The 16,570-nt window shown below is 38.4% G+C and overlaps 1 protein-coding gene across 3 annotated transcripts in view; it reads right to left on the reverse strand.

Moving 5' to 3' along the window:
• PIK3CA (phosphatidylinositol-4,5-bisphosphate 3-kinase catalytic subunit alpha) overlaps nucleotides 1–16,570 on the reverse strand; it is a 43,473-nt gene that overhangs the window by 17,112 nt on the left and 9,791 nt on the right. For 2 of the 3 annotated variants that reach the window (XM_048059387.2, XM_013174785.3), the window contains exons 2-9: nucleotides 11,299–11,712; nucleotides 9,542–9,751; nucleotides 8,677–8,927; nucleotides 6,780–7,025; nucleotides 5,799–5,884; nucleotides 2,586–2,691; nucleotides 1,028–1,180; nucleotides 785–919 (exon numbers count right to left, since the gene is read on the reverse strand). In XM_048059387.2, the coding sequence (XP_047915344.1) occupies nucleotides 785–919; nucleotides 1,028–1,180; nucleotides 2,586–2,691; nucleotides 5,799–5,884; nucleotides 6,780–7,025; nucleotides 8,677–8,927; nucleotides 9,542–9,751; nucleotides 11,299–11,650 (1,539 nt within the window). In that variant the 5' untranslated portion in view covers nucleotides 11,651–11,712. Of the gene's footprint in view, nucleotides 1–784; nucleotides 920–1,027; nucleotides 1,181–2,585; nucleotides 2,692–5,798; nucleotides 5,885–6,779; nucleotides 7,026–8,676; nucleotides 8,928–9,541; nucleotides 9,752–11,298; nucleotides 11,713–15,965; nucleotides 16,198–16,570 lie in introns of those variants that run through there. The other variant, XM_013174783.3, reaches the window with a different exon arrangement.

Here is a 16,570-nt window from a genome sequence, read left to right on the forward strand (position 1 = left end):
CACACTGGAGGCTTACTCACACCTACACAATTTTTGGTACGGCAGAACTTTTCACACAGACCACAAAGCTGTGTTGGGGAACTCTCCAGTCTTTAAACCAGCCTCCATAAGAAAATGTAAACATACCAACTAATTTCACAGCCTTGTCTTTAGGAACATATTATTTTTAGCTTTACTGCCTTTTTTTTAATTCTTTTATTCATACAAAATGTGCTTTCAAGTAAGCTTCAAATCCCACCAAACAGGCAATCTTCAATGCAGTTTGTCTTCATGGAAGAGGGGGCTAAAGGGCTACTCTCATGTCGTAAGTATGCCAATCAATTCCTTTACAAATCATGGTACTTATGGTCATAATAAGTCCATTAAACAGGCAATAAAAAGTTATTAGCACCTTTACGCTAAACAAGAAAGCCTCTTTATAAACATGAAATTGCAACAAAGAAAAACAGTACCACTGAAGGAGAATTACAACTTTTGAAAAGTAGTTTAGACATCTGAATCTGTAATTTAAATACGTCAAAAAGGTCCTAACTTTGCACAGTAAGACAGTTTCTCTTTCAAGCATGGGTCAGTTATTAATTAAGACAGTTTATTGGTAATAGAAAGGAAGGAAATTATATTACTCTGTGCTAAAAAGAAAAAAAAAAATTGATTTCTTCCTCTTACAATGAAGGAATCCTTCTTCCTGTATCCTGATTTATCACTAGCATACTCAGAAAAAAAGAAAGAAGAGTAAGTACTTTCATATTTTAGTAGGTATTCTTGGAAGGTAAGTTTGTCTTACCAGCCCCGCATAGCTGTAGTTGAACCCCAGTTCACGTGAGATAGTCCAATTGGCATGTTCTTCAATCACTGTCATATCTGGAAACTTAACAGGATTGCTAAACCAATCGAATTCCAGCTCTAAACATGGAGTTTCCTATGTAAAGGGAATTTAAATTAATTTTTCAGTCCAGTGATACTAATTAGAATATGGCACATTTTGAATATGTACCCCTAAGAAAGAAATTCACATGCAAATACCTACCTTATTCGGATTCGATCCAGTAACACCAATAGGATTCAACAAATCTTCCAGTCCATGAGGTACTGCCCACAAATTCAAAGCCATTTTCCCAGATACAAGAGTGTCTGTGTAATCAAACATGTTTATATTTCCCCAAGCCAATGGGCAGTGCTCCTTAAAGAGATTAAAAGATGATCTTTCAGTTTCATCTTCTAATTACTGCACAGTAGTACATTTTAAAAAGGAAACACAGTAGATTAAAAAATTAAAAAAAAATAAGACTACGGATTCATCGTGGCTTAAAGTTCTATCTTTGTAGGTCCCTTCCAAATGAACTATTCTGATTTCTAATGTCTGTCTGCACACTAGAAAGATTATCAAAACCAAATAATTCTGGTTTTCATAAAAATAAACAGCAGCTGTTTTCCCTACACTTAAACTCTAGCTAATAACAAACTAGCGGGTCTAATCAGAGAGTTAAAGTTATGTTAACAATGAAAGACATGCTCCAAACAGACTCTTCTGCTAATTTTTCAAGCAGTTTAAGACAGGGAAAAACATAAAATGGACACAGGAGAACAGTACAGTACATAATCTTGCTATTAACAATACCATCTCACTTGGTCAATTTAAGCTGGCAGTGAGAGCAAGTAATTAGAGAAGTATCATTATATCATAAATTGCATTGTTTTCCTTTTAGTAACACTTGTTTAGCTCCATTTTTCCCTGATAAATCATGTACCAAACAGACCACTTAATCTACTGGAATTTATTGTTGTGAAACCACTGAACTCTGCTTCTGACATCAAACCTTTAATTGTGCATCACGAGAAATAATGTTTTTATCCAAGAACAAGTTGTTACATTTCCAGATTACCAGAAAGCAGGTTAGGGAAATTGTACCATATTTTTCTTTCCTTGCACACAACCATGACACCTAACCTTTGTGCCAACATAATATAATGGCAATCATTTTGCAGAATGATATCAGAACACTTGCAAACGCACACTAACATTGTCCCCATGCCCTAGTAACTCACGATTTGTAAACCTGGTTGTAGATACAAAAACTACAAAGTACCTGTGACACACACAAATGCAGAATTTAAAAGATGCTAGTGTCTAGAATTAGGTGCCATATTTAGATTCCTAAAAAATGGTTTGGGATCTTTCCTCAAATACTAAAGCAGCGCAAATTTTAAAATAAACTCTGAATCTAGATATAAATACTGTCCTTCTTTAATTAGCAGCAAGTAATTTATGGGTTTAGAAACTTGAAGGCACTCACACCTCAAAAGACTAACACTGATCTTATTGACAGGCCATATAGTACAGATATGATTTGCAGTGTTGAATGTATAAGCTTTTTCAGTTGTGTTTGATTTCAAATGACAAAAAGTGTTAGTCTGAATAATATAAAAGAAAAGAAAAAATCCTATTTGAATCAGCATTTCACTAAGACTCATTAGCAGGACAGTGCTTACCAAGTATCTTCCCGAAGTTGATTTGAGTAACTTTTGCTTCTTAGTTTATTGAATGAATTGAATGAATATTGAATGGATACTATGAAGTATTTTACCTCTTTAGCACCCTTCCGGCCTTTAACAGAACAGATAGAAAGGCAGAGCCGAGCAGCACGTGGAAGATCGGGAATGTACATGTCATACAGCAACCACTCATTCCATCTGTAACATTTACAAAGCAGAATAAAAGCTAATTAAAAGAGGCCAGGAAGAGAGCTGTATGCAAAGAACAGTTATACTAAAAAGAGTGTTATATCCTTACCTAAGCCGTGCAAGCATATAACGAATACACTTTCTTACTGTAGAATGGTCCTCCCACATGCATTTGACCACACTGACTGCCTTTGGGAATGGAAGCTTCCCTGATTAGCATTCTACCATCAACATCGTTTAAAAAGTCATGTTAGGTTCAATTCTTGCAAACTGAGTAACAGGTTCATTCATCTATTTCTCGAATACCCAGAAGCTGCAGCTATCAGGTAGGTATAACCTAAAGACAATGACTTTGCAAATGAGCTACTAATGTAAGGTTTTACTTGTGAAATCTTTCACTTTAGCATTCAACTAAATTAAAACTGCTAGAAAGAAAAAAGATAATTGCAAGATGCAAATATAACTGAAGTCCAAAGCAATATTCCTACTGTCCTGCCATATTTTTTGCATACACTAAACACTGTACAGACTAACAATTTTTTTTTTGCTAATACATTACAATTGATATAATTAGAAGTTGATTGAAGAAAAGTGTTTTATAGCTGCCATTTAGAGAACTAAGCAAAGAAAACGTATCTTGCAAAATTTTTTTCTCAGTTTGAGGAGAATCATTAAATATATGGATGGTAAATTTCAAGTATTAGTGTTTTACAAGACATTTCTGGTTCCAGTTCCTTTGCTAGAAAGGCTGCAACTTAATTTACACTAAAACATGAAACACTAGGGACCAGTCGTTAGGTACAACCAAACCAGAGATTCTTCAGCAATGGTGATAGAAAATAAGAACACTTCCACAGCTGCATAAAGAAAGGAAAACTGAAATTGCTGGCAGCAACTGGACACTTTCCAAATGATTGCTTAACTCTACTAACTCTATTAGCTGTGTTGCTGCTAAAAAGTAAGTAAATGAAACAGGAAGCAGTTAACAATTAAAATGCAAGGAACTGCAAAATCACAGCAGACTGAACCATGTTACCTCTTCAAATGACAGTATTCCAGTTACAAAATGCATTACAGTCTCATTTCATTTTGAAAATAAAGGCTTCCTCAAATCCTTTTTTTACAGAATGACCAGCTTGCTATTCCATGAGGTTCTACCGCATTAGCAAAGTGTGCTTAAGTATTTTTTCCTGCAGTAATTCCTCAAGCACTCCAGAGTCTTGTGCATAGCCACTGTTTCTCATATTCCATTACTTTGAAATCTCACCACTACTACTAGTTCAAGTAGTCTGAATCATAATAAATAAAAACAAATGTATTCATTCTTCTCTGTTACATTGTTCTAGAATTAGACTGCTAAAACAACCGAGATACTACTCAATTTACCACAGAAATAAGAGCACAGATCAGTTCTAGAGAAACATACATTTCGTTTTCATGAACTTCTTTAACTAGAATTTCTCTCTCAACTGGCAGAACTGTGCTTTTGAACTGCTGAATACAGTTATTTTCTTAAGTATTTTCTTAGTTTTCCTCAGCTGGGAGAAGCAGCAGCTTACAAGGACAGCATTAATTTTTCCATGTGTTTGTAGCTACTAAAAGCAGCATTTCACAAAGAAATAACTCCCCCAAGCCCTTCTCTATGAGTAACTAAATTGGCAGATAAACTTTAATTCACAGAATCATGGAATATCCTGAGTTGGAAGGGACACACAAGGATCATCGAGTCCAACTCCTGGCTCCACACAGGACCACCCAAAAATCAAACCATGTGTCTGAGATTGTTGTCCAAACTCTTTTTGAACTCCAGCAGGCCCGGTGCTTTGATCACTTCCCTGGCGAGCCTGTCCCAGTGCCCGACCACCCTCTGGGTGCAGAACCTTTCCCTAACACCCAGCCTGAGCCTCCCCTGTCCCAGCTCCATGCCGTTCCCTCGGGTCCTGTCGCTGTCCCCAGAGAGCAGAGCTCAGCGCCTGCCCCTCCGCTCCCCTCGTGAGGGAGCTGCAGGCCGCCATGAGGCCTCCCCTCGGCCTGCTCTGCTCTAAGCTGAACAAACCAAAGGACCTCAGCTGCTCCTCATACATCTGTTCAATTTTCTTACAGTTTGTTAATTCCATATAACATAGATCTGTGTGGTGATATCCGTGTTTTCAAATCACACCTTTCACCACCTTTCCTAAGAGGTTTTCCCTCTAAAAGAGCTACGCTTGAACTGGTGGTTTAACTATGTGGGGGATAACTAGGAGGGAGAAACTATTTTTCTGTAACCGCATATATTATTAGGTGTTATAATTAGAGGGCCTAATCATATTCATAGAAAATATACCTTGAGACTTTCAAAGACATCAAGTCAGAAAATGCAAGTCAATTTCTGAACACCTATTTCGTATCTAATCCTACGAGATGCTAAAATTGCACACCTCCTCCTTACTCAGAATTACAGGCAAAAATTTAACATCTTTTAAATACTAATTCTCAATATGTTTATGTATGCTCAAATAAAACTTTGTTTTGCGTATTAATGGCACTTTTAAGTTCACGTGATTTATTCTTCCAGATAATATTCATGGTAGGTCCTGAAAACAATCAGCCCAGAGCTGGCAGTCGCTTCCACATTAGCAAACAATTCCCATCTCTCCCCACTCAGTGCTTCTGCTTTAGTATACACTATGCAACCTCACTGGAACAAATTTGTGGATTACATTACATCCCATTGCCTCATGCTGAAGTTGGAATCTGTACCTGCAACCGGAACACAAGCTATTGATAGAGAGTAAAAAAAGAGAGCTCAGCTGCCCAGAACTATGCTGATTTCACGGTACTAATGAGTAATTTTACTGGAGTTTGAGGCAATTGAGAATGCACAGGTAAAACAGACCTGTTCAGTACAGCAACTGTACTATTATATGTAACATTACAAGACAAAATACTTGTGTTTGAATGAATTCAATTCTATTTATACATACATGGATACGTAAAAATGTTCTTCAGGTAAGGGATTGCCAGCAAGTAGCTCTACCTGAACAATGCTAAGCAGAGCCTTTACTTCTTCAGTACTATCATTTACAATGCCCTGGAAGTCAGGTTCTCTACAGTTGTTCTAGTACCTAGCTTACCTGGGATTAGAACAAGGTACCCTCTGAGTATTCACATTGTCGCACAAAGGTTCCCCTCCATGGTAGATACCTGTTCGAACATATATCTGAAAATAATGTTAATATTAGTACTATCTTCCAAATGTTATTATAAACAAAATATGTATTCCTATCAACATATAATATGATTACAACATATTATCCTTTCATTTCTATCAGGCTAAAAAACATCAAAACACCCCAGCCCCCTAAAAAACAGCATCATCACCCCTCAACCCACATTTTTTCATGCTCTGCAATGTGTTTAGTATAGTATATATGCACAACCTTCTATGAAAAAATAGGTTTTGGTCTTTTTCCTTATTATTTTTGCTAAACTATTCTTGAAAATACAGTAATAAATCTGAAAGGAACTTCTAAAATAAACTGGAATTTATTATCACTTCTTGTGCCAAACTACAGCGAAGGAAAAGACCAAACAGACGAATTCTGAGAAAGTTAGAGAGTCAGACTTCTTGTATGACTTCAGTAGGATTAAGCCCTACGTGCCTTTTCTCATTGATCTCCCCATACCTTCCTTTCTAAAAAAGGTAACAGCACACTATCCAGCATCCCCTTATCAAATGTATTCCCAATTACTGCAAGAAATTCTTGAACATACTCATTGTTTAGAATGTGGAAGATAACATGGGTTTTGTTTTTCTATCCATTACATACTCAGCTGAAGTGAACTACACGAACTCAGTTCTGCTCCTGTCAAGCGGAATATTTAGCTGAATACCACAACTCATGCGTTTTTCAGTAGTATACAAAAGTTTGTAGATGTTAGAACATAGCTGTATTTTTCAGAATTGAGTGCTTAAATTTAAATGGCATGAGGATATAATTTTCCAACATTACATAACAACTGTTTCCCAATTGTAAACATGGAACAGAAAATTTAGGAGGGAAGCCATGAGCTATTGAAAACCACATGTGATTCCATAACAGCATTTTCCTTACTTTGTCAATGTCTCTAATGTTCACATTTACATAGGTTGCACAGAGAATTCTTATTCTGAGAGCACTATTTATAGTCCACAGGGATTTAGCTGTAGCTTCTCCATTCATGTAGGGTGTAGCTGTAGAGATACGCCTGGAATAAGATGGCATTGTAAAGGTATCCAGTGGCAGCTGGGTATATAGGCTTTCTTTAGCCATCAGCATCAGATTGGGCATGCGACCAAGCATTATACAACTTCTTATGTACTGCAAGAAAACAAAACCAAAAATCAATGTGTTTTTAAAGTGTACGCTCTCGGTAATCAATATGTAAAAGCATCAGAAAAATATATAAAAGCAGAAGCAGCTCATCACTGTCCCTTTATGTAAAACCTTTATGGAATTTTTAGTTATAACATTCAACAATTTAAGTACATTGCTGGGTAGGACTGCACAGCAGTGCTTCAGATTTTGAGGTATGAACAATGTCTACAACAGCTGAAGGGTGAACTGGAGACAGAGAACAGAGCTGACAAAAGACAAGTCTGGTGCCTTGTAGGGCTCCTTAGTTCAGGCACAGTGCAGAGCAAACCAGATTGCTTCCAGATCAGGGCTGGTTCCTGGAAGCAGGTTAGTCTTTTTCTGCCTTGCATGCTGCTGTACTAATACACAGCATGTATGTGCAGACAGTACAGGTGCCCACAATACTCCTAATCACAGGTAGAGAGCACAAGACAAAGGGCAGGGATGTTCATTTTTGCTTCTGTTGTACTTATCGCCTTCAGCTCAGCACTGATTCTGACAGACTCAAGTTTTAAGCCTGTGTGGCGTCCACTCAGGACTCATTGCTGAGAGCATTTAGTCTGGCAACAGTACTACAAAATACGATGTGTTAAGACGAGTCCAGCTCTGGACTGTAATTAGTAAGCTCTTCTGTGGCACAGTAAAGGCATACCAGATACTTTTGAAGAAACCACACTAGATCAAATAGGTCTAGTGTTTGATCTCCTGACTGCGCAAAATTATTCACGTATGCTTGCCCTTGTTCCCCAGCTCCCACAGTATAAAGTTTTTTTCCCATTATTTAGGATCCCCCATCCCCCTTTTCTCCTCCCTCCATTGCTCCGGAGAGCAGATTTTCAACCATTTTAGATGAAGGAATGGAAGCTGTTTATTACAACAATACATTTTTCAAAGAGGAAGCAACTGCAGTCTGTCAGGAAATCTACAGGGTAACATTGTTGTCTACTCCAGAGAGGGCTGCTCAGATGCTCTTCTGTCAGCAGTTCTGTCACACTCACAGCACTAACAAAACCAAGGCACTGAAGGACGGACAGCCACAAGGAAGATTTACCAATGATTAATGCAGTGCTGGCAGTTTACCACTCCCTTTCATAAGATCAAAAAGTTGACTGATGTAATTAACAGTAAACCAAGAAAGTTTGCTTATTTTTTTTTCCAACCTCTAAAGGAGGAAGGGAGAAGATCCACAGTAGCAATGGTTGCTTCGTAATTCAACATCTGATCAAATTTCCTTTTGCATTACATCAGCCCCCTTCAAGCATTACTCACCTCTTGCCATCAGAAACATGGGATATTTCTGAAAGCACCTGCCACTGATTTATCACTAATATTAGAGGTAAACTCCTACTTCATTTAAAGAAGAAAAAATAAACCAGTCATCTAAATCCTAACTTCAATTACCTTTCCCTGCCACAACTGAAATACACACAGCAACAAATATGCACACAAATCAAATGCACATGCATTAGCCAATTAGTTTAAACACACATACACTTTACTTTCTACGTTTTCGACTAATTTAATAAAAAAGCAAGTCATAAAATTGATCACTTTTCTCCCTCACAAATTTGGATTATTTCAATGTACTTCAAAATAAATCCATCATGTTACTCACCTTATACTGGCTCAGCGGATATTTTTCTAGCAAGTATTCATCACAGCCGCACACCTTTAAAATATACTTGCCCTGGTACTCCAAAACGCAAAGCTTCAGTTGTTCCGATGACAACAACATACTTCGTGTTTTCTTCCTAATTGCTTCAGCAATAACTTGCTCAGGCACACAGTCATGATTGATTTTTAAGGTGTATTTCTGCTTGTCATTGTTTGGTGAGACTATTACCCAGATCACAACTATAATTTGCCCTAGAATAGATGTGAAATAATGTTATCATTTTCAACACAGTTTCAACGGACATACAAACCATCTCCCCCTTCCCATCCCCAAAACCCAAAACTACAGAGAATTACTTGCAGTACTACCGCAAGGAACTAGGTGCCCTCAGCTTATTTTTGATTCCAGTGTAAATTCAAGAACTTTTACTCCTAGAGGTTAGGAATATTATAATACAAATACTGACTATTCATTCGGCCTTCAAGAAAACAGCACTAACTGTTCCATCCTTGACAACTGTGAGATAACTCAGTGATTCGGTATCATTTAATTCTGCATTTCTGAGAATTGAAGAAAAACAAAGAGCCAACAAGCTGTTTCTGCCATTAGAAGAAATTACTATTTACCACGTTTAAATCTTGAAATATAAGTTACTAGAACAGCAAAAAACATTAAAATTTTGCTGTTTGCATTTTGAACCTACACACTATTAAGGAAGCTATTCCTAATAACTCACGGTTATGATACTGATGCAGTATACTAAATATACTACATAAAACAGTCATTTACCTAAGTCACCAGCTGTATTCTGATTTCAATCACACACAAAAAACCATCGTGTGTCTACAATAAATATTTTTCTTACCTTTATCTAGTTTATTGTATATGTGTTTGGGTAGTTCAGGTGAAGACTCTACATTTGGAGGACAGACGTACAATGCTCTACTATGTGGTGCATTGGCATCTCGAAGATCCACTGCTTCTTTACAAACATTAAGAATATTTCTTCTGAAGTCTTGTACTTCAGGATCCTTAACCATGTCAAATTCACAGACGGGCATGCCAATAGCAAAACCTACAATATTGCAGAAGCATGAGGAATTAATTGCAACTGAAAACTAAATTAAAGATTCCTTCTACCACTGACAAAAAAAAGCACATTTCAAGCAAAATAGAACCTAAAATACTTCTGCGTTAACCACTGGCTTCCACTTTATACATAATTGTTTTGTCACTCAAGAACAACGCAGTTCTGAAGGTAAGTTCACTCAACAAGCACAGAAAAGGTTAGAAACCAGGTGTGTGTTTCCTGAAAATCCTGGAAGCCTTAAATCACCAAACTCACTGCTAATATTGCTCGTGGAAGAAAAGAATCAGCAATAAACTTCTTTTAAAGTCAGCACAAAGATTTCTGAGAGGATCAGAGGTGCTGTGGTACTGATTTTCTCTAAAACCTGACAGGATTACTAGTAGCCATTAGAACCATTACCAAATTTGCTTACAACTCAGTGACAGCTCTTCAAGTTTTTGATTAACTCCACTATTAAAGATGTGACAAGCACCCCAAGAGATACTGAACTTAGCTCCTTAGCAAAGATTCACGTAATAAGGGTCCCTTCCTCTCAAGTCTTCAGTCTTACATCTAATTCCATTTACTTTCATAAATAATTATTTTTGCACGAATGCTCAAATTTGAAAGCTTTCCAACTATCTCCACGCACAGTTAGGTAAAACCACTGTTCTCTCCAAGTCCTGAACAGGTTAAGTTTTACAAAACAGAAGGAGTTTACCCATGATGTATTCATAACAATTAAATAATTTAACAATTAGGAGCTCCCCAGAACAAGTATTTCCAGTTGACAAGTCCCTACCACTGCAATATACATCTGTTAGCAACCACGAGGGAGGGGGTATGCTTGCCCTGGCTGAATTTAGATACTTAACCTAGATACCAAAACATATGCTAGGCTCCCTGTACCTTCTCAATGGATACTGGAAAGTGAAATGCTTCTCCACAGAGGATTCAAAATACTACAGTATGTCTCCTTCAGGTGTTTTTGTCATGTTCCCCCTCACCTACCAATGCTCTTTTTGTATGAAAGGGGGGAAGAACCCACCTCCGTCCTAAAATGCTACGCTAAGCAAGGCAAAACAGTACTAAAAACTGTGCTATCGCAAACGTGATTTAAAGTTTGTAACGAAATTCTCTTCTACTTTCTCTTGGCTATCACAGTTCTGCAAACTTCAAAACAAAGATTGATTTCCCAAATAAAACAGTTACAATAAAGCTTTGCTCTGTGATAATATGAAATCCTGCTAATTAGAGACAAGCAAAAGATACGGTCTAACTCATATACAGCTGCAAATAAGCAAAGTGAAAAATTTGTATGTGAATTCAACTGAGAATAGCAAAAAACAAATTAATTCCCAGTTTACAAATGTTGTCTTAACTATGATCAGTATCTTTAGACATTTGATACACCAACTAACAATTACGAAATGCAAGCTTTGACACATACAGCTGCAAGAGGTGACAAACATAATTCATTTCAATTGTTCTGTGTTTTGAAGAGGAGAAACCAGCTAAGCGGATTAGCTATGGTTAAATACAAATAATCTCACCTATTTCTCTGTTAAGAATCTTCTCTTCTCTGTTACCTACTGGTTCAATGACTTTTAGAAAAGGTTGAAATAGCCGCAGGTCACAAAGCCTCCGTGTTTCATCGAAAAACTCTTCTCTTTCTGCTTCTTGCGTAACACTTACAAAAATGTAAGAAGATTCATCTTGAAGGAGCTGATAGAGAGGGTATTTTCTCGCTTCTTTAAAGAGTTCGTGTTTAATAGTTAGTAATGTGGCCTCACGGAGGCATTCTAGAGTCACTATCATTCCATTTGGGAGAAGACACTCCACAAGGATCCTCGGTGGCATCAAGTGGATGCCCCATAGTTCACCGGATGATGGTCGTGGAGGCATTTTTAAGTCTTTTGATAACTTTGTACTGGAAGTTTTTCAAGCAGTGATTTGTACGAGTAAACCTAAGAAGAAAAATCAGAAATTTAAACATTAAAATTTAAAATACTAACACCAGAATTTCCGATAATTTTTATCAAACACTTCTTACAATCATAGATCCATTTCACAGCTATGTTTTACATCATAAAAACAAACCTGATAAAACCGGTAAGGAACATGCATTTAATACAAATATCTACTCAAATAAAACAGTTAATAGAACCACATTGGTGTGGGAAAAAAATGCCCAAATGCATATGGTTTGGAAAAGAAATTAGGACTAATTTTTCGACCCAGGGTTTATATACTTATAGTTAGAACAGTTAAACAGCACAGGGGATGAAAATACCTAATATTAAAACTATTTTACAGCAAGTTTAAGCCTCTCCAGTGCTTGCAGAAACATCTTTGCCAAGCCAGGGGGAGGGAGGGGACACGCCTGACCTTTCAGCAGCGCTGGCTCACGCTGACTTAAAACAGGTACAAGAAAAATTGTATTTGTGTTGTATAGCCCAGTGGCCAATGATGGATGCCAAACAAGGAGCAGGCTGACAGTGGTATTTCATAAATAAACTCTCCTAGTCATTGCTATTTATTTATTTATTTTACATTTTTATCCTGGCAATGTTTCTGCAGTCATGAAAGAAATCTACCAAGTCCAATCGAGTTTGTCTGGGAAGTTCTCAAGCACACACAAAACGCAGCCATCCTGTGACAAGAGAACAACATCCCACGTTGCACGGTATCTGCTTTGCTTTGTTCTAAAGCCTGCTCCTTTCACCAGATGTCCTAGTTTTCTTGCAATGAAACAAAGCTCCTGATCTCGCATTCATTGCTCTTACCTTTTACAGAGACCTATCACGTGCTCCCCACTACCTCTTTTTCATACCAAATCAACTATTTAGTCCTTCTCTGCTCCGAAGTCATTCCATATTTCTAACCTCCTCCTCATCCTTGCGTCTCTCCCAGCCTTACCGTACCCTTTCTGCAAAGGAAAGGGAGAACAACCACAGCTGCACAGCATAGTCTGGGGCCAAACTGCACACACGTTTATGTACTGACCACCTAGGCTGCTCAGAGAAGCTGTGGGTGCCCCATCACTGGAAATGTTGAACGTTCGGCTAGATGGGGCTTTGAGAAACCCAACCGAGTGAGGTGTCCCTGCCTATGGCAGTGGCGGCTGGACTGGATGATCTGCAAGGTCCCCTCCGACCCAAGCCATTCTGTGATTCCGCAGCTGCGTTTTTTTTTTTTTCCCCCTAACTGGCTGCTTTTCTGACTGCCCCTGAGCAGAGACATTTCACTGCACTACCTATCACGGACCTAAGCAGTCGCTGCAGCGCACTGAACTGCCTCAGAGGTCATCACGCATTAAGCAAATGTCTAACAGTGCATCACATACACTTAGCCCATACTTTCATTACATTCAGCATGTCCATTATGAGAAAAGGTAATATCAACAGACATCTAAAGAGCAGGCCATCACGCCTCCTCCCTCAGCCAAGTGTCCTGAAAGCACAGGGCCAGGAAACGACCAGGCTGCTCTTCTCAAACCCTTCTCAGCCATCTTCCCATTAAAGAACCTTCTCCAGGTGGACCCTCTACCTTGGTTTCTTCTCTTTAAAAACACAAAGGGGGAGGGTATTGACAACAACAGAAATGACTTGTTGGAAGTGTTTTCTTTCAAGTATGCCCAGTACCTGCTTTTACCACACTTCAGTGCTTAAGATGCATTAGACTGAAAATGATGTTTTCCCAAATCCACTACTTCCTAAGCAACTCTCGCTACCAATAGGGTTATCTTTTTTTTTTTTTCCTTCCTTTGTAGTTGCAGTTTGCTCTTTTAAAATTATCAGCAGAAGTACTGAACTGCCACTGCAGGTTTAGAAAAACGCTTTTCCACTAACACCTCATGCATATTTAGAAGGGCTTTGCTACCGACTTCTTTTTGAAAAACAGCTTAAAGAAGCTGTTTTATTTTCCTCATCATTGTAATGGTCTCAGCGAGGAGGCACCAAAATGGAAAGGTCTAAGCACACTCGTGGTGTACTTAAAGAGCCAGACCAGGAAAGCTTTCCAATTGCAAAACGTTACAAATAAACCCAGATAACACCACTCAGAGCAGCTTGGAGAATTATGAATTACTGATAACCATCCTCGGTCTACAGATAAAAAGAAATACACAGGTTAAAAACCATCTTTTTTGATCAGGTGAAGCATGAGCAAGACTCCCTCTCCGTACAGCTGAATCACATGTTTATATTTACATTTCTTAATTACAAGCATAGGCAAACAGACGTTACTGTTAATGCATATACCAGCATGAAAAAACAAAGCAAGAACATGCAGTCATAAGAACTTTTCTGTCCCAACATACAAACAATGATAATACGGATGAACCACAATCAAATTAAGTATTCACAGCGCAGACTGAGTTTACACCTGCAGTCTTTTAAGTTCACAGCCCTGGTTAGGCTTCTCTGAACTGATGGTTGTTGGAGCCCATCTCCTCCCCGCCCAAGGCAGGTGTTCTCATTCTTCATCACGCTGGCACCCCGCTCCCTGCGCCAGCTCCTTACAGGCTCAGACGGATTGAAGTGGGGAAGAATTACTCACTTTTCCTTTCTCAGTTTGGGTTCTGCTGGCTCAGCTGCCCTACCGAGAGCACCTTGGAGCCTGAGATGAATGCCAGGGTCTATGCAGGGCAGGGAGCAGGACTGCAGGGCACATATACATATTAAATCCTTCTAGATGCTATCTATTCCAAATAAATGTCATCCTTGACTTTTTTTTTTTTAAAAAAACATTAACTGCCAATACTTTTTTTTTCCCTCCAAACAAAGACTTGCAAACGGGCCAGAAGGGACAGCCCAAAATCGACACTGTTTTTGGAGCAACTGCACCAAAACAGCAGCTTTGTTTTAAATTGGGAAACGGACATGTGCTGGAGCTGTGTATATAGTCATTTTGTGTGCACATTCATTTTACTTGTGCATGTAAGCACGCCTCCAGGGTTTGGATTTGGAAAGCAAAAATGTAAACAGAAACAGTTTTGAAGTATAGTTGGCAGCTTGTGTTTCTGTGTACACTTTCAAATCTGGAAGGCTGCCTGGAATAAAGAGAATCAATTATGTTCTTCGACAGTCAAAGGAGTATAATTTAAGAGAATTCTAGAGAGATTCAGATCCAGCTATGGCTCCATGCAAACACATCAAATGAACACGACATCACACCTGTAATTTCTGACCTTCCAAAAATACCTTAAACCTTGTTCCTCTGCCAAAAGCTTCGGCATACCACAGATGGTCAGCAAGCCAAACTGTAAGCACCCACTGATCAGACCGTATTCTTTTGAACTCACTACAGCCCTCCTGATCCATTAAGCACATTCTCCATCGCTAGCCTTGCTAAGCACCAACAGCGATCAAATTCTGAAACTCCATTCAAAAATAAAATACGTGGAGGAAAAAAGAGGGAAGTGAAAGCACATGCCTCTCAAAACACTGATTCCTACTTGCTTCCATGCTTATCAAATTAATGCTAGCTTATACGATCTATTTTCTTATACGATAGAAATCAGCTACAGTCAAACAACTACAGAATTTAGGATAAGGGATTCTAAGATAAAAGGCTTCAAAATTTGCTTTTGGTAAACTAGGAGACCAAAATCAATGCAAAAGGGCAGACTAAGCACTTGATACAATTTTATCAGTCCGTGCTTGAAACTGAGTTAGTTGTTCAATAAACTTCTAAACTTTAATTGAAGTCCATTAGCTTTTCCAATTGTAAGACAAATCTCATTACATTGCTGTCATAAACAGGATGTAGTAATGTCTTATAACAACTGGTGGTATCTTTGGTATCAAAGAGCTGCTCATTAAGATTTGTATGGAGATCTGAATTCTTTTCCAGCTAGAAGTTTCCTCCAGACTCTTACCACTGTCTTCAAATGAAAAATTCTTCTGCTCATTAAACAATCCAACCACGTTTATAGATTCCAATTTACTGCACACTCACGAGTGGGTTCGATGATTTGCTCACTTCCCTATCAAACTGGCAGAAGAACCAGCTACAGCCAATTCCCCCGAACAAGCTATTTTTATTTCTATAGAATCCCCAAAGCTAAAGTCATGAAAAAAAAAAAGCCTGCAACAAAAGTAACCCTTTTCAGAACACAAACTATATTCTATATTCTGTTTTGTCCCTGAAATTTCAAACTTCCTAAAGACCAAAATCTTTTACTGTCATCGTCAGACGCAGTCATCCCAAAACTCACCATGAAGGAAACTGGGCAGAGCTGCCTGTCTCATTTTGCTGCTGTCCAAACCTGCTGCGTGGTGACAGTACGACTGCCTCAGACTAGATATTTTCAGTCTTGTCCTTTTGTTCTTCCTGCTTGCCAAGCTGGCATTTTTCCAAACTGCAGGAAGACTAGTACAAAGATGTCTGGGACTGTCCTCCCTTACAGCATTGTTACGCGCAGTAGCAACATTTGCTTTGTCTCTAACAGAGAGCAGGAGACTGATGCACTGCAAGTTATGTGTCTGTATCTCTTATGTATTATTTTTGTCTTTATTCTTTCACAGAAAAGGCGCAAATACGCAGAATTGCTTATCTGATCACAGCCAGCAGCTCAAGGGAAACGAGCATGCAGAGGGATTGAACAGTCAAAAACACATCTCATAGCATTTTGTTTCCTTGTGAAACAGACAGGCAAGTACTTCTAAACAATATCAGTTTTACTTGGAGTTACATACTTCTCCCCCCCACCCCAACAGTGCCGAGTACTTTTGTTCTGGACTGAGCTAAAAAATTAACATTATTGGTAGCATCTGTATAATTGTAGTACAGCTGCAATACAGCATTTTTTCTCACTGGAAA

The sequence above is a fragment of the Anser cygnoides genome, chromosome 9 (genome assembly GCF_040182565.1).
Source record: "Anser cygnoides isolate HZ-2024a breed goose chromosome 9, Taihu_goose_T2T_genome, whole genome shotgun sequence".
NCBI lineage: Eukaryota > Metazoa > Chordata > Aves > Anseriformes > Anatidae > Anser > Anser cygnoides.